This window comes from Carettochelys insculpta, chromosome 7 (assembly GCF_033958435.1).
Source record: "Carettochelys insculpta isolate YL-2023 chromosome 7, ASM3395843v1, whole genome shotgun sequence".
NCBI lineage: Eukaryota > Metazoa > Chordata > Testudines > Carettochelyidae > Carettochelys > Carettochelys insculpta.
The window spans coordinates 7,980,727-7,999,078 of NC_134143.1; the positions used below are offsets into that span (position 1 = coordinate 7,980,727).

The 18,352-nt window shown below is 49.9% G+C and overlaps 1 protein-coding gene across 2 annotated transcripts in view; it reads left to right on the top strand.

Annotated features, from left to right (window-relative positions):
* ZNF488 (zinc finger protein 488) overlaps positions 1 to 10,408 on the top strand; it is a 42,040-nt gene extending 31,632 nt beyond the window's left edge. For both annotated transcript variants that reach the window (XM_074999897.1, XM_074999898.1), the window contains 3 exons: positions 1,130 to 1,352; positions 6,812 to 7,040; positions 9,143 to 10,408. In XM_074999897.1, coding sequence (XP_074855998.1) covers positions 1,130 to 1,352; positions 6,812 to 7,040; positions 9,143 to 10,317 — 1,627 coding nt within the window. In that variant the 3' untranslated portion in view covers positions 10,318 to 10,408. The remainder of the gene's footprint in view (positions 1 to 1,129; positions 1,353 to 6,811; positions 7,041 to 9,142) is intronic.
* Positions 10,409 to 18,352: the final 7,944 nt, after the last annotated feature.

An 18,352-nucleotide genomic window follows, 5' to 3' on the forward strand; every position in this document is an offset into this window, starting at 1 on the left:
TTTTGGTTCCGCAGAGCTGACTGAGGAGGTTCTGCCAAACCAAAACGCACCGCTGCTTCTCTACCTCTAATTTACACCGTGTGTTTCATCCTAACCAAGCAGGATCCTGACTCCTTCTTTTTGCTAGCTGATCTAATGTGAATTGAAATGCAGCCATCTCAGGGGTGCAGCGTGGTAGGCACTTAAAAGCACACAGTATAAAGGCTCAAAAAAGCAGGCCAGGAAATAAAGAGAACTCTGAGCCTCATTCAAACAGCAGGGACAGAGTAGGGAGTGGGAGGTAATGCCCCCAGCTGGAATTTGGCCAGGACACTGGGGCTCACCCCCCGACAAAATACAACAGGACATAAAAGATGAGACACCCAGTGGGGGAAATCTGCAGTTGATGAAGCAAAGCAAAGCCGGAATCATTTGGAATGATTCCAGCATCTCCATTTTGGGGGCTGACTGTGTCCTGAGAAAGTCCAGCGGCCTGCGATCCTGTAATAGGACTGAGACCAGGCTGAACTAACGTGTCTTTCTTTTCAGCAGCTGGAGATTTTCCCTACTGTGCCCAAGGCTTAATGATCCTGGGTACAAACAGACGGTATTGTGGGAGCTCCAGGCCCTGGGAGCAGCTGACTGAACGTCCTGGAAAAGACTGACTGATTTATTCACCAAATTAAGATTGCTGCTTTAGTATGGAATTGCTTGTCTCTTCCTCGGCTGGACATCAATAAAGTCACACGCTCCAGTGTGCCTGGCAAATTCCACCAATGCCGAAGTGACAGTCCCCAGTAGCTTTGTCTAGCTAGCTATAACCATCCCACCTGGTTACAATTTGGTTCCAGCTCCTTACAGCCTTTGCGGTATAAATCATGATCACATTTGTTCCCCCTCCTCACCAGGGTTCCCACTAATTTTTTTCCATCCATGTGTGGAATAAATTTTGTTATGTGCACCAAGGCATGTGCAGACGTGCACCGCCCATAGCACCACATGCTGCTGGCTGTGGGTGCTGTGCTAGTCAGCTGGGTGACACCTGATTCTCTCCTGGGTGGCCGCCCAAGTGCTGAGCTTACAGGGAACACCGCTCTTTCCCCCTTCAGTTTTCTGTTCCCTTGGTAAGGGATTCCTTGTTTTCTTGCAGGTGGAGGATGGAGTTGACGTCTTTGCCTAAACTCCTCTGGACGAGTGACAACAAGCTCCTGCATCATCACTTCCCAGATGTGTTTGCAACTGTCCATACCACTCAAGACATCCCCGAGGAGGCCAGTTTTGGGCCATGCGTGCTGCAGAAAACCTTGCAGGACACCATTGCTTTTATTGCCCTGAAATGCTCCGAGCGAAGAAATATCCATTATGTATTTAAGGTAGGTGAGCCCCATATTTTATATTAGGAAGTATGACAGGTCCCTGGTCAGCCCCCTTGGGGTTCTGCACTTGTTGGCAGATTTTAGTGCCTGTGTCAGAGACTCCCGGTGGCCATTCCACTGCCTTGGGTCTTTCCAGAGGCAAAGGTCTCCGCTTGCCAAGCCATTCTCATCACGGGCAAGTCCCAAGAGAGGGAGCAAGCCCCCCTCAGAAGATTCAGGTGCTCCTCTCCTTCCGCTCAGGCAGCTCTCCAGGGGAGGGGATGGAGGAGCCCAGGTCTATCCACTCTGGGCTCCAACCAGGGATAAGAGGCAGCTGGTGGGGCTTTTCCCCTGGCCCAAACACAGAAGGCTTTTTGTTGGACTGCTTCTCCCACCACTTTGCTCTAGCTCCTTCCCCCTGTACCTGGCTGAGCCTTTCCTCTCTTCTGAACCTCAGCCCTCCAACTTCTCTTCCTGGTCTGCCTCTCATCTCCTTCCACCCCCGCACCCTTCTGCCCTTGGGGGAACCTTGTACCATGGCAGCAGGGTGTCGTCCAATTAGCCTTTGCTGCAGGTTGATTCTTAACGAGCCCCAGCGGCCTTTGCTGGCTGCAGGGCTGCGCTCTGTGAGCCTAAGTGGGGAACAGAAAGGCAATGGCCCAGCTCCCAGTATACTTGCCTTCCACTAGGCTCTCGTAACATGCTGCCCAATCTGCCGCAGAAGAATGGACTCTTCCCCACTCCTTGCCCACCCTGGATTTCTCTTTTCCTCTGGGGCCGTTGGCTTGGGATTTCATTTGACCCCTACTTTGGCAGAGCTGAGAGCTTCACCGACAGGGGAAACTGGCTCAGCATGGTGCTGACCTGGAGGCTGGGTTCCCAGGGATCCTGGCAAGTGCAGCTGCCGTGCGGGGAAAGAGCCCAGAACCTCTCCTTGCTGAGAACCATCCTACGCCGAGGCATCCTCGACTTGCTGCCGAACTGATGGGAGGTGGGGGGAATCGAGAGGCACCTCTTCGCTCAGCCATGGGCTTGGCGTGCGACCTGCTCACCCTGTGAGGTGTAAGAGGGGCCACACCATCCCCCCACCACCCACCCAGGAGAGCGATTTGCTCCGGGGCGGAGGTTGGAAGTCCAGGCACAGGCTTCCCAAAGAAAGCACAACAGGGGAATCTTCTCCACCCAGTCTCTCCCCGGGCCGCAGGGGGAGCAGCAGGTCCCCTTTGCTTTCGTCTCTAGCGGCCAGTGCCAGGAGGGAGGAGCCGGGGCTGTTTGTGTGTGGGTTTGGGCTGACACACCAGACTGTCAGGCTTTTTGCTGGGACTGTGTCGCCAGCGCCTTGGAGAGAGCCTGGGAGTCAGGGGAAAGATGTACCTGCAGTGGGCTGAGGCGAGGCCCAGCTCTGCACTGGACAGCCACAGCGGCATCTTAAAGCCCTACTCTCTCTTAGAAACCAGGTCAGCTGGCACCCCTGGGCTTAACCCCCTCCCCTTTCCGCGGGGAACCACACTGCTCCCATGGCATAGCCAACCCACTGGCGGCTGTTGGGGAGATGAACCTGGCACCCTCAACTCCCAAAACGCAAGTGGCTGTTGCTTGAGCTTACCAGTCACTCCCTTATCAGCTAGCGCCTAGACCCGAAGGGACCATCACGTTCTTCTCATCTGCCCTTCACATCGCAGGCCAGGGAACCTCGTACGCCTCCTCCTGTGACAGACCCCTGAGCTCTGGCTGGAGTCCCCAGATCCTGGTTTATAGACTACAAGTTACAGAGAATCCACCGCTTGTTTGAATTCCAACCAGCCAGTGACCGCATGGGCTGTGCTGCTGAAGGTGGCAAACCCCTGCAGGGTTGGGGAGTAGGCTCTGAAGTGGCGTGGACCAACTCCTAGACAAGCACAGCCGGGGTTACGCGTGTTGGCCGGCCCCTGCGAGTGGTGCTGGGGAAATAAGGGAGTTCTCGTTTCGCGGGCAGTTTCAAGGAATAAAACAAATCCTGCAGGGGCAAACCAAGCGCCGCGTGGATGAAATCCTTCAGCAGAGCGAGAAGTCAGGGAGATGGACTGGCAGCTCAGCCCAGCTGCCACGTTCCACATTCACACATCTGGAGAAAAGCAAAGGGAGGGTTTGCCGTGCAGTGGCTGCGGACTCCGTTAGGAGCTTTAAACCCACTGGTCTGGGTGCTTGCCGGTGGGGGATCAGGGACACTCAGCTTTAATTTCCTCCTCCCCACCTGGGGCGAAGGGCTTTGAACTTGGCTCTGTCGTCACTCAGGTGTTGCCCCGAGCACTGAGGGAGAGGCTATTCCAGTGTGAGGACCCTGCCTCCACTGTATCCAAACCAGGCAATAAATAGCCTTTGGCGCCGGAGGCTGGTCCCCTTTCACCGAGGGCTGCACCCTACCCATCAGGCCGGGCAGCGATTCTCACGCTCGGTCTCTGGCCAGTGATGGTCCCACTGGGGAGCTTTTAACTCTGTCTCCCAGGGAATCTGCACCCCCCATTGCTCTTTTATCAGTGGGTCACCTCCTTGCAACAGTCCCTTTGGGTCCTCAATTTAACCAGCCCCCGTGAGGCTTTCTGCACCCCAGACCTAGGCAATAACAGGGCTCAGCTAGCTTCATCCACCCTGTGCCCGCCTCCACCAAATCAGTCAGGCCTGCTAGGCTGAACTCCCTGAGCCCAGCTGCTTCCTGTGTCTTGTGCCGGCTGCCTTCTCCTGAAAGGTCCCTCCTCTTCCCTCCCGGGGGCGCTGCACTGGGCATCTACCAGCCACCTTCCCTGCTGTGTAGACACACGGAAGGTGCATACCCTTTCCAAGGCACCCATGAGCAGAGGAGCTTGGCTTTGGGCCCAGCAGTACACCACGTACAGACCAAAACACCTGGAGAGTGGAGAGGTTTCCTTTGGATGCTCTTCCACAGGGCAGCCTCTTCTGCTCTGTCTCACAACCCTGTCCTCCTTCCACCTGTTCAGCCTGCTTCCTTAGGGCCTGATTCTGCACGTCTAGCAGTGAGCCGGTGCCCCACACTTCTGAAAACCTTGGCTGTTAGTTACAACCCCAGGGAGTACAGGACTTCTGCCTGTGCCAGTCATGGTTAAGAGCCTTATTGTTCAAATCAGTGGTTCCCAACCTTTACGGGACGGCGACCCATTTTGACACGCAGTACGACTTTGTGACCCAAGACAATTCAAACCAAGGCGGAGAGGAGGTTCTCCCCTGGGAAAAAAAATTATAAAACTTGATTGGCCGCTCCGCTGTCCCCAGGCTTTAACCCCTTGCAGCCCCACACCGACCCCTCCGCCACCTACCTCACACAAGCACCGTTGCTGTCCCAGAGCTCCTTCGCTGGTCCTCCTGCTGGCCATTAAACCAGTTCAACTGAGTTCCATTTCATTGCGGCAGGGCAGGACCTGAGAGCCAGCGGCAGCAGCAGCAAATGACTCCTTTAAGAGCTGCATGTGGCTCAGAGCCATCCAGCGGGCAACCCTTAACAAATGTAATGGCCACCCATGTTTGGGTCCCGATGCATAGTTTGGGAATCCCTGGTCTAAATGGAACAAGTTGCAGGGCTGCTAGTTGAGCTCCCTGTCCCTTACACAAATTAACTCATATTAACACTAATTGCCCCTTAACAGTGCGTTGCTCAGCCCAAGCTGCTAATGTGATCTGATTCTGCTGCATGTATTCTGAGGAGTGAAAGCAGCACAGCAATGTCCAAATACTTTGGAGAAACAACGAGGGAGAAATCAGTCGGGTGAAATTTAAGTTCATTCTTAAATTCATTCTTCAGTATTTCACTTCCACACGTCTCTCTTTTAAAACAGCCCTAAAGCACTCAAAAATCAGCCTCTTTGAGGTCAAATTTTGTCCTTAATTGTTTTGTGCTTCAGTTTCCAAGCTGTAAAAACTCTCCCTGTCTTGCAAAGATACATTAATTACTGATCAGATGCTGACGTGATGAACAGCAAAGGGATGTCCATGTGCAGACCCATCTTTGCCTGTTCAGAGCATGTTTAGAAATCCAGGCAGGGAATAAGGCAGGGACCACACTTAGAATGAGGAGGACCAAAGGAAATACTGAACAACCGTGTCGTTCCCAGAGCTTCAGTTATGTTATGTCTTGAAGGAGCCAGGAGTTCTCTCGAAAAAATAGTATTGGATCATATCATTAAAGAGCAGCTCATAATGCAGATGCATAATGGAGCAGATTTAATTTTGCATGGGCATCCTTAAATTTTGGCATTTTTAAACTTTTGAGTGTGTGACTTTGAAACCTAAATACAATTCTTTTAATAAAGAGGGTAGTTAATGACACTGAACCTACAGTATAAGTACCTGTTACTGGCTGTACTGGCTGTTCAGAAATAATTGTGTCTGCAGCGTTCAGTGGTTGAGGGCTTGTCCTTTAAGGATACGTTGGAATACATTTGAATTTTTTTACTTGATGCAAAATATGAATAAATGGCACAATTTCTGAAGCTGGTGAGCAAGGTATGAATGCTGATTAGTTGGGTTCAGGAGTATCCTGTTCAGAAAAGTTCCGTAGGCATTAGTAGAGATGAAACCAAGCTTTCTGGCAGTAATTCTGAAGCCCTCAATAATTTAATGGAGAATGAGATAATTTCTTTAGGGGTTTCATGCTGCCCTATAGAATTCAGTTGCAGGGATCTAATTATTTATGAAGGTCTACAGGATCATTTATTATACCCTAGGGAGAGGTTATCACTCAACATGAAATTTGTTAGGATTTTCCCAATGGGAGTGAATTGACAAAGGAGAAGAGCGCAATGGAGTTTCTGATTTGTATCCGGAGCAACATATTCATGCTTTCTGGATCAAGTCTTACTAACAAGAGAGCAGACTAGGAAGCTGAGTTCCGAGCTCTGCCACTGACTCAACATGTGACCCTGGGCAAGTTACCTGATCTCCCTGTGGCTCAGTTACAATGGCCCTGACCTATCTTGGCAGATGAGGTGAGTGAGGCTGAATGGCTAGGCCATGAGACTGTCTAAGAGCCTCTCGGGGAATGAGCTCCGCAGGGGCAGAGAGCTCTACATTTTTGGTAATGCCAGGGGAGTGGGCACAGCAGAGCAGGAGGGAAGCCAGGCAGTCGGCCAGATGGGGATCAGCGAACACAGGGAGCAGGACAACACGGGCTACCCATCACTTAATAGGGTTGCACCTTCTCTAGCTGTCCTGCTCTGTTGGCTGGTACCGATGGTCTCACCATCTCACCAGCCTTTCCGTGGCTGCAGGCACTGTACTCCCATAGGATATTGTTCAGGTCGGCTGCAGATATTGTAAATGGGTGGACGTGGGCGTGTCAGACAGGATCAGCTCCCCCCGTGTATGCACTTGCTGTGTCAGAGTCATGGCCCTTATGTACTGGATCACGTGCAAGACAGGACAGGGCAGTGGATGAATTGGTGCATCCGGGGTCCCTATTGTCTCTCTTTTTGCCTTGTGCCCAACAGGTAGATGTCACCTCAGTGCACAGCCCAGCAGGACTGCCCTGGATGAGGCTGGTTCAAGCAGCTGCAGATAGCAAGGAGCAGAACTTGGAAGCCTACTTGAAAAACAGCCAATTGTATTATCGATCTACGAGGAAAATCAGCAAAAACGAGGAGCTCCTGGTTTGGTATGATGAGGAGCTCTCCAGCCTCCTGGGTTTCAATGCCATCAGCGCTCAGACTCTCCAACCTGGTGAGCACTGGTGGGAAAATTGGCCAGTGATGAGGTAGCAGAGGCATCGCCGAAGGCAAAACCTTCCTGACAGCCGGGGAGCCCAGCTCAACTCTCAGATCCCAGGCTGGAATTTGGGGGCTGGTGGAAATCTTTTGGCTGGTGCACCAAGGTGGAGTCTCGCAGGTGGGGGAGGCACTCTTGTGCAAACAGGGAACGCACTAGTGCACTATAAATAGCTGTGTGGCCTCTGCTGCTCTGGCAGAGACTCAGGCAAGCAGCTCAAGCCTTGGGGTCAGAGATTAGCTCTGAACTCTTCTTACGTGTGGAATATTCTGATTCCCTGGGCGCCTGGGAGCTGGGCCAGACTCACTTACACTCAGCAAATCGCTTTGCAAATGAGAAAGACAGAACACCACACTGTCTTTTAAAGACTCACCGTGCATTCGGGAGATGTGGGCAGCTTCACCGCACAGCCGCATGCAAAGCCGTAGTGTAACTCTTGGGGTGACTTTTAATGGCATTTGTCCAAATTGATTGTAAATCCAGGGTGGAGGCTCTCAGATGGGTTTAAATCTGGCTTGTAGCTGATGATGTTTGTATATTTGCTGGTAGCCGAGTCAGTCTGTGTCTTCAAAAACAACAAGAAGTCCTGTGGCACCTACTAGACTAACAGATATTTTGCAGCCTAAGCTTTCATGGGCAAAGACCCACTTCGTCTGACAAAGGGGTCTTTGCCCACAAAAGCTTAAGCTCCAAAATATCTGTTAGCCTATAAGGTGTCACAGGACTTCTTGTTTGTGTACATTTGCTGTCTGCTATAACTCATTTGAAAATGATAGAAGTGCGTCCGCACAGAGGTCTGTACCTCCTCTGCTTTTGAACTGGTTTTAGTGACAATGGTGCGACTTGGATGTGTGGACGCACTTGGGTCAGTTTAAAACTGGTGGTAGTAGCCTGGAAATTGACCGACTCAAAGGGGAAATGTTCGATTTTTGGGTATAAGCTAAGGTGTGAGTTTAAAGCATCGGAGTTGTATCGGTAGACCCTTCCTCCCACGTAGACATCTGGTGTAAGACAGCCTCTTCCTCAGGTCAGCTTGGGAGGGGTGTAAGTGAAACACAGAATAGGCCTCTGATCGCAGAACAGGAGCGTTCTGAGAATACTGGCGTAACTCCGTCAGCACCCCTGGCAGGGCCACCCGGACATTGTACCCCCCGCGTGACTTACAGAGTAGAGAGAGGTGCCAGCCATATTTGGGTCCTACTTTCAGCCCCACAGGGGTGCTCGGAGATGGGTTTCTCATGGAGGCCACTGCAAAGCTAATCTGCCTGTTGGCAAGATCAGGCCCAGATATGGATTTCTGGGCTTTGAATTGCCGCAGAGCTCAGAGGGTGGATTCAGCCAGTCTCTGCTGTGAACAGAGGACAGCAGTACAACAGGCAGCAGTGGGTGTGCAGTGAACGCAGGAGAGGTGCCTCCCATAGCAGGGTGATGGCTGAGCCCACGCTCCTGTTGGCTTGGCCCCAGCGAGCCAGCAATAGGGTTGCTCCTGGTTTAGACCAGAGTAAGTGAGAGCTGCCAGGGTTTAGGAACAGCCGGGACTGCGACTAGACAGAACTCTATGGCGTGGGTGTCATATGAACCCTCCATTTGGGAAGGCTAGTCCCCTGCCTGCCCCACCTTACCCCTTTCACCTCCTGGACGAGCCCTGAGGCCCAGCCGGCCCGTGCCACCTGTCCCGTTTCCCAGCCAAGCTGCAACAGCTGCCCTCATCCTGGCTGGCCGGCCCATGCCAGCTGCCCTGAGTCCTGGCTGGCCTGCCCCAGCTGCCCCGAGCCCCAGCCGGCCTGCCCCAGCCGCCCGGAGTCCTGAGCTGCTGGCTGCCCCAGGCTGTGAGCTAGTCCAAGCCCCAGCTTGCCCAACCGGCGCACATGAGCCCCTGCCAGCTTCAGAGAGAGGCAGAGCGAGGGAGGGAAGAGGAGCAGTGTGGATGGGGTCATGGGGCAGAGTGGAATGTGGAAATGGGGCCTCAGGGCACAGAGTGGGCAGGGCCACAGCCTGGCTGTTTGGGGAGTCTTAGCCGGTTACACCCACCCAATGGCTATTGTCTGTTCCCACAGATCTCAGGTGCCCTGAATGCAAGCAGGTCTTTAAAGGGCAGCACCTCTATCTGGCCCACGTCCGCTTCCTCTGCGTGCAGGAGAAGACCACCCTGCCGTGGAGAAGTCTCCCTGAGCAGAAGGCCAGGAAGGATCACTCGGCTGAGCAGACCACAAACTTCCACAGCCTGGCAAGGGACCTGGAGGGTAAAATAGCCACAAGGAGAAACGAGCCCCAGGGGCTGTCTGGGGAGAAGAGATCAAAATCGGAAGAGGCAGAGAGCCCCAGGAGCAGGAAACCAGTCTTGCTGGAGAAGACCAATAACCTGGGAGCAGCCCACAGCTTTGGAGGCAAGGAGGAGGCGGCAGGGGACCATGCCCTGGCTGGCTCCATCTGGAAGCTCAGCGCAGGGAAGCTGGTGTTGAAGCGGGATGCCGGGGAGCAGAAGCAGAGTGCTTTCACCGAGGTCAGGAGGCTGAAGGACCGCCTGAGGAACGAGAGAACAAAGGAGATGGAGCAAGGTGGTGGCCCAGGTCAGTGTGGCAAGGAGCAGCTGCCCCAGGAGGTGGCGCTGAGCTCCTCAGGGAGCGCGTTCTCCTTCGTGTGGCCCAGCCGAGCCCGGGGGGAGCAGAAAAGTGCTTTCAGCAAGCCCACCAAGTGTCTGGTGGACAGGCCTGCTGGGGATTCCACTCGTCCCCTGAACGAGTCGCCCAAGAGCCTGGGAGGGTTCTGTGGGTTTCTCACCACGGCGGACATCACGTGCTACAGCAATCTTTTGAATTCCAAGTTCTGTGTCAGTGACTTGGGCAGTTCCCAGGCTCTGCAGGTCAGCATCGGCCGGAGCAGTGCCTTCCCGTATACCTCAGGACTGTGGCCGAAACAAACCGGGGAGCAGTTGCAAACCGCCACCCCCACCTCCTCCTCCTCCTCATCCTCCTCCTCACCTTTGACTCTGCTGCCACCCACCTTTACGTCGTTCGGCGTGGCCGCCCAGAACTGGTGCGCGAAATGCAACCTCTCCTTCCGCATGACGTCCGACCTGGTCTTCCACATGAGGTCCCATCACAAGAAGGATTCCTCCTCGCCTGAGTCGCAGGGCAAGAGGAGACGGGAGGAGAAGCTGAGGTGTCCCATCTGCCTCGAATACTTCCGGGAACGGCACCATTTATCCCGACACATGACCTCTCATAATTAGAGCTGATCTGACCACAGGACCGAGTGGCGGGGTGGGGCAGGGGAAACATTAGCCCCCATCATTTTTTTTTCTGTGTTTAACTTAATTTCTTATAGGAAACAACTGTTTACAATAATTTACCATTGACGCTTCACTGAAAAGATATGTTTTCATGAGACCGAGTGGGTCATCAGTTTTCAAAATGCAGACAGGCCCCTGTTGCTATATTTTTGAGGAAATAAATTGTTGAAATGAATTGAAATGTTTTATTTCAGTTTGAGATCAAAGCTGCAACTTTACAGAGAGCAATCGGTTGTAGCCACCTGTGAGATATGCTGTTGTTTGCATAGAGCTCAGTGAATAATTGACTTTTTTTTATCTTAAAAAAATGAATTAGTTTTGTACCAAAACTGATTTCTTCTGCTTATCTCTCCAAAACAAGATAATGAAAACACTATCTTTGGGTTGAACAAAATAGTTCAACATTGGTTTGAAAGGATGTTTTGACTTCTTTTTGAAAAAAGTTTCCTTGTTTTTCATTTGGCTGAAACTATTCATTGATTTCAACCCAAATTTGCAGAGTGTTTTGGTTTTGGTGAAACATCATATTTTGTGAATTTAGCATTTGATAGAAAAAACCACCCAGTTCTAGTAACGGGGGCTGTTTTGGTGCTCGTAAGTTAAAATGCGGGACTTTCATCATTAAACAGCTTCAGACACTAATGCTTAAGCTAACACAGCAACTCTGTTTGCTGGTAGATGTAGCAGACTCTTATCCTCTTATGTGGACCAGACTTGGTAACTGCTTTCTGCTTGGGCACTGCTTTTCTAGCTTGGTTTGTGCATGCACGAGAGAAGAGGCATACGCAATTACACAGATCGTCTTGAAATGAAACCTCCACTCTGGCCCATACCTTGGCTGTGGAGGGGACTTATGGTCTTAACCCTGAATTGAATTGTGTAAAGAGACCTCTTGTGTAATGGACCACACCAAACTCACAAGTGGGGATGATGGCACTGAGCAGGTCTAGGTTCTTTTCCTACTCTGCAAACTCTGGCATGTCTTTCTTTAAACCAAGATCTCTATGTTGTGGTGTGTGCTGACTGTTGCCGAATAGACAAAAGCCCAAATTCTGCCATCTGTTCTACCCATGACAGGCCACTAACTTCACTAGATTTGTACAGATACAGCGGAAGCAGAATTTGGTCCTTTGTTCACAACTGGCCAAGCTAATGTCCTGGCCAGGAGGTGCATGTCACCAGTGCCTTCTGCTCGATGGAATCAGAACTGCTCAGCTGCTGGCGTCTCTTTTGCAAAGTACTAAGGAAATAGAGCAATTGTCATATAGGAGCCAGTCACTTGTGTAATGACCCACTCCTGATGTGGGCCAGTTGTTTCTTAAGAATGTGTTACACTCGCAGTAAAGGACAGTTGTTGCAAAGCCTACCACTGGGGAAGTGTATGCCAGCCCCCATCAGTTAGTGCCTGGCTTATTCCCTGAAACATCAGGGGTAGGTCCTTTATGGAAAAAAGTGTTATCTCACTGCACACTGGCTGCTGTCACTATCGGCTGTGCATGGGTAGTGCTGCTCAGCTCTTCACCAGTGTTCCCTCTAATCTTTTCTAGCCCTGTGCAGACTTTTTCCATCCATGTGCAGAATAAATTTTTATGTGAACCCAGGGAGGCGTGTGAATTTCTCCTGAGCGGCCACAGGAGCGCACAGCTTACAGGGAACGCTGCTCTCAACCTTCATCTTGTGGCATAAGTTCCACCAGCTCGTGGGATATTCAGTTTTTAAAATAAGTGTTTTCTTTGGTCAGTTTTACATTTGTCATCTCTCAGTCTCACTGAGTGGCCTCTTTGTTCCTTACGGTGCCAAAGGTTAAAATAAGTGCTGGAGCCTCTTTATACCGCAGGGTGTTGAATCCCTTTCTCCCCTCCCCTCTCACTCATCTCCAGTCTCTGGAGCAAACAGGTCCAGCTTATTCAGTCTCTCTCTGGAGCATGACTCTTTCCAGGTCACTAATTCTGCTTGTCTCCATCTGAGCCCCCTTCTGTTTGTCGTCTGAGCAGAGGGACCAGCACTGCAGCCGGTGTCCAGCTGGAGGACTCATACTGAGCTAAGTAGGGCTTTCCAATATACTTGACTTGCTTTTTTGAGCAGAGGCTGTCACTCAGCTTTCCACAAGGATACCTATGTCTGTAAGAGTGTGTCTACACTACAGAGTTATTCCAGAATAGTTTATTCTGGAGTTATTATTCCAAAATAAACAATTCTGGAATAAGTGTCAGAGAGGTAGCTGTGTTAGTCTGTATCTTCGAGAACAAGAAGTCCTGTGGCACCTTATAGACTAACAGATATTTTGGAGCATAAGCTTTCATGGGTAGGGTGGACGCGTTATTCCAGAATTTTCGTGGGTAAAGACCCACATCTTTGTCAGATGTGGCTCTTTACCCACGAAAATTCTGGAATAACGTGCCCACACTACAGGGAAGCCCCCAAATAAGCAAAATATATCCCAAAATAGTGCATTCACATGCAATAGAGCCTATTTTGGATTAGAGCCCCTGGAAGCAGTGCTACTATGTCTACACAGCAACTTTATTTTGGAATACAGCAAAATCCTGAGTTATGCAGGGCTTACGTTCTTGCAACCCCCACGCTGCCACTTGCTTCCCAGCTCCCTGCCGCCTGCAGTTTCCTAGCCGCTTCTTCCTGCTGACAGCCATGCAGCTGGGGGAAGGCAGGGAGGAGGGGCTCTTAGGCAGGCTGACAGCCGCAGAGCCGCTTAACTCACATTAAAGCGAGTCACACGCAATTTGAAGCCACATATTTCAAAGGTTTACTATAAACTATTCCAGAATAGCTTATTTTGAAATAGCCCTTCTTCTCTGTCTGCACAGCCCCTATTCTGAAATATCTGTTTCAAAATAGGTGCTATTCTCATGGAGGGAGGTTTACCACATTTGAAATCAGGCGCCCGCTATTTCAAAATAGTAGTTGCGTTGTGTAGACGCTCGCAAAGTTATTTTGAAATAGTGGCTGTTATTCCAAAATAACTTTGCTGCGTAGACACGCCGTAACTGACATGTGGGAGGACAAGTTGTGCAGTTTTCTATTTCCCCTGCTGTCAGTGGAAATCTGGCATGCTCAGATGGACACCTGCGAAGGCCCAGCTGGCTGACAATCGGCTCCAGCACGTTATTGCAGCTCCTGGGAGAGGTCCGTGAATCAGCAGGTGTCTTTTTCCCAGTGTGCCTGGGAGGGTTTCTCATCACTATAAACGCAAGTCAAAAGTCAGGCTAGTCGCCTCCAAGATTTACCCAGCGTAAGGCAAAGGAATGTTACACATGGCTTGTGCTCTAGAACTGAGAAGAAGCCAGTTGTAGCCAGGAGGTCTGTAGGATTCTGGCACCATGTTGCAAAGGATTTGGGGAAGGTTCTGTTCCTGGAGCCATCTAAAACTAAACATGCAGTGGAGGAAGCTATCCCGCATTGAGCAGGGCAAGGTGTGATTACTCCTCCATCTTTTCCACCTCTAATGTCTGTGGCCAAGGAAATTTACCTTGTAAGGAATTGACTCATGTTCAAGTTGTCTGGGCCATCTGGCTTTAGTTGGGAGGGGGCCTGTTAAGGGGAAATCCAAGTCCATAAAGCATAATAAAGAACTCCCTAGCATACAGGAAGGCCTTGCCAGCCACAGAGTCACACTTTCACTTACAGCGCACTGTCCCGAGCCCATCAGCATGCTCACTCTTTCTCAGGGCTCCCTCACCGGCATGCTGAGGCTGCTAAAGGAACACCTGGTCTTCACTGTGGCACTAAAAAGAGAAGTGAGTGCCATATAATCGGCTCGCTGCCCAATTTCGCAGCTGGCAAATGGCTGCCATGTAGGAAACTGAGGCATCCCAAATCAGAGCCCACTCTGGCAAAAATATCTGCAAGCATCTTGCTCAGTATCTTCTAGCTGGTCAGAAGCAGTGCTGTGGATGGAGCCTGCATCTTCTGCCTCCACCCCTGCATCTTGTCTGGTGCTCCAGGCCACCCATCTATACATGGTCTCTCTTCCTAGGCAGACCCCAGAATGCAGCCCCCGTTGTCTCCCCTGCCTGTTCGCACCACGGAATCGGGGGCCTGCCGCCCTTGAGAAAAGGGAAACCAACAGGTGGGAAATTTAATTTCCCCCTCATCTTTCTGATTGAGAAATTAGGTCGTGTTAGAGCTCAACCTTAGGCCGTTGTGTTAACTAAGGCTAATGGCACATCAGGCTGCATGAGCAGGAGCATCGCCAGCAGATCTAGGGAAGTGGTTATTCCCCTTTATTTGACTCTGATGAGGCCACATCTGGAATACTTTGTCCAGTTCTGGGGCCCCCATTAGAAAAGGAGGTGGACACATTGGAGAGGGTCCAGCGGAGGGCAACAAAAATGATTATGGGGCTGGAGCACATGATGTCTGAGAAGAGGCTGAGGGACTTGGCTTTTTAGTTTAGAGAAGAGAAGAGTGAGGGGAGATTTGATAGCAGCCTTCAGCTTCCTGCAGGGGGGTTACAGGGAGTATGGAGAGAGGCTGTTTTCAGTGGTGACAGATGACAGAAGGAGGATCAATGGTCTCAAGTTACAGTAGGAGAGGTCATGGTTGGATATTTCACCGGAAGGGTGAAGCACTGAAATAGGTTCCCTAGAGAGGTGGTGGAATTGCCATCCCCAGAGATTTTTAAGTCCCGGCTTGACAAAGCCCTGACTGGGATGATCTGGCTGGGATTGGTCCTGCTTTTAGCAGGGGGTTGGACTTGATGATCTCCTGGGGTCTCATCCATCCCTATTGTTCTACAATTCTATGATGATAATCACGTCTTAGCAGTCAGTGCAGGCAGGGACAATTCATGTTTAACATCCCATCAGCCAGTCCGTCTTAAGCCCTGCAGTTCCTGTAGCGTTTAACCATGACAGCGGAAAGGGACCTAGGGGTTCTGGTGGATGAAAGGCTGGGTGTGAGTGAGTGAGGGTGAGAAGGCTAACGGCATACTAGGGTGCATAAGGAGGAGCATTGAGAGCAGATCTAGAGAAGTGCTTGTTCCCCTCTATTTGGCACTGCTGAGTCCACATCTGGAGTACTGTGTCCAGTATAGAAAGGATGTGGATGTGCTGGAGCAGGTTCAGTGGAGGGCAACAAAAATGATTAAGGGACTGGAGCACATGACTTTCCAGGAGAGGCTGAGGGATTTCACAGAATCACAGAATGCTGGGACTGGAAGGGACCTTGAGAAGTCATCAAGTGCAGCTCCCTGCCCCAATGGCAGGACCAAGTACTGTCTAGACCATCCCTGAAAGACATTTATCTAACCTGTTCTTAAATATCTCCAGAGATGGAGATTCCACAACCTCCCCAGGCAATTTATTCCAGTGTTTGACCACCCTGGCAGCTAGGAACTTCTTCCTAATGTCCAACCTAAACCTCCCTTGCTGCAGTTTAAGCCCATTGCTTCTTGTTCTATCTTCAGAGGCCAAGAGGAACATGTCTTCTCCCTCCTCCTTGTGACACCCTTTTAGATACTTGAAAACCGTTATCATGTCCCCCTTGATCTTCTTTATTCCAAACTAAACAAGCCCAATTCTTTCAGCCTTTCTTCATATGTCACGTTCTCTAGCCCTTTGATCATTCTTGCGGCTCTTTTCTGGACCTTTTCATCCTCCTATTAAACAGAAACTAGAGACATATGCGACGCACAGATTATTGAAAGAAAACTGCGTGGGAAATGGGGAAGGAAGAGTAGCGCTAAGAGGGAAGAAGAAACATGACATTGACAAGTAAAATTGAAAAGTCAGTTTAGAAAGGCTGGCCTCTCGCCCCCTCCAATCAACATGCACTTTAAACAATTGAGTGAATTACCCAAATTTATACACTGATTTATTTAATGTATTTGCCTATTTTACCAACTTCGACCTGGTGAGGTAAAAATTTGAAGTAGCCAGCTGCCTGATAGGTTCTCGTCTTAGTTGATTTACATCAAATAGAAAATGTTTAGTACCGTAAAAGCCTGGCTGTCTATTCATCCAGTGCGTGACCAGCTGCCCTCTGTCCAGCCTTGCGGGGTAGAGCAGGGCCAGCTGCTGGCCACAGCTCTACTAACCGGCATATATTATTATCCATCATCCATGGTTCCCTGGGGATGCCGGATAATAAAACTCATACTATACCTCCTTTAGAACAGTTTGCCTCAAAGGTATTTGTTGCTTCTGCCATACATTTTTTTCTAACCAACACTCTAGTGATAATAGTTGAAACTAATGGAAGGAAAAACACTGGCACACAAACGGCTTTACAGTTAAGCCGCAACACCGCTTTTGCTAGGTAAGTTGATTTCTTTTTCATCAGACGTAAAAAAGTATAGTGCATAAATCTCAGTAAGTTTGTCTCACCCCACGTATCAGGTTAGCACTCAGGTTCTAGGAAAATAAAAAGCAGTTTAATTTACAGAAGAGAAGACTGAGGGGTGATTTAATAGCAGTCTTCAACTTCCTGAAGGGGAGCTCTAACGAGGAGGGTGAGAAACTGTTCTTAGTGGCGTCAGATGGCAGAACAAGGAGCAACGGTCTGAAGTTACAGAAGGAGAGGAGTAGGTTGGATATTAGGAAAAACTACTTCAGCAGGAGGGTGGTGAAGCACTGGAATGTGTTGCCTAGACAGGTGGTGGATTCTCCATCCTGAGAGGTTTTTAAGTCCCAGATTGACAAGGTCCTGGCTGAGATGACTTAGATGGGTTGATCCTGCTCGAAGCAGGAAACTGGATTAGATGACCTCCTGAGGTCCCTTCCAGCCGTAGGATTCTACGATTCTATGACTAGCTGATGTGGTGTTAAACCCAATGGTACCTGTCTCCAGGAGTGTTAAGTCATTAACACAACTCTTCAAGGTCATGCTCTAACTTTCTAGCAAAGACTAAAAGCAAGCCAATGAGATTCAGCAGAGCTGGCTGAGGTACCCATTGCAAATAGATTAGCTTAGAAAATTCAACTTGATTGTTTCTTTTCCCATACCGATCTTGATTTCTGTAATAGTAACACAGAGGTAGCTGTGCTAGTCTAAATACTGTCAAAACCAAAAAGCAGTCCAGTAGCACTTTAAAGACTAACAAAATAATTTATTAGGTGATGAGTTTTCGTGGGACAGACCCATTTTTCTGTAATGTGTCATGTGTGAATCATCATCCTGTAGTCCATGGGAACAAATTTTGAAGTTTTAACCTTATTTGGTATTCCTGCTGTCACTTGAGTCACATGGTTGAGTTGCTGGCCCCTGGTGGAATGACTGACATTTTTAAAACAGGAAAATAATAAACCATCAAAAAGTAACTGCAACTACTCGCATTCACACAGGAGGATCTTTGTTCACATGCCAATATAGGCTTGTGGTTGGAAAAACAAAAGAAGCAAAGCGGGATCATTTAGACTTTAAAGGGGCTTTTAGAAAAACTACTATGGATACAGATAGTTTCATGGTGATTTCATTAGTTCATTGACTATTGTGGATTTGCTCAATTGAGTGTTTTTAATGCCTGTCATTTATATAGCGCTTTGACAAGCGAAAGCCCCATGAAAACACTCATCCCCTTCAGTAGTCCCCTGCAGGGTTGAGAAACCCAGACAAGAAAGTGAATGAAAAGCGAAATCTGAGCAATCTGTTTTCCCTGAGTCACGCTGCAAAGGTGAACAGTCTTTCCAATGAATCTTTGAAGCTATTCTTTGTGATTCGGTGTGTTTTAAACAAATCCTCACAGTGGCTTTCAACAAACTCAACATGTAACCGCCACCAGGGTTCCTCTAATTTTTACCATGCGTGGGTGGAATACATTTTGTTAGGTGCACTGAGGCATGTGAAGATGGGCACCACCCATGGAAACACATGAGGCCAGCCATGGGTGCTCTGCTAATCAGCTGGGCAGCACCTGACTCCCCTGGGCATTCGCCCAAGTGTTCAGCTTACAGGGAACTATGACCACCACATACTGCAGAAAGGTGGTGTTCCACTCAACTTCTGCAGCCGAGTTTGC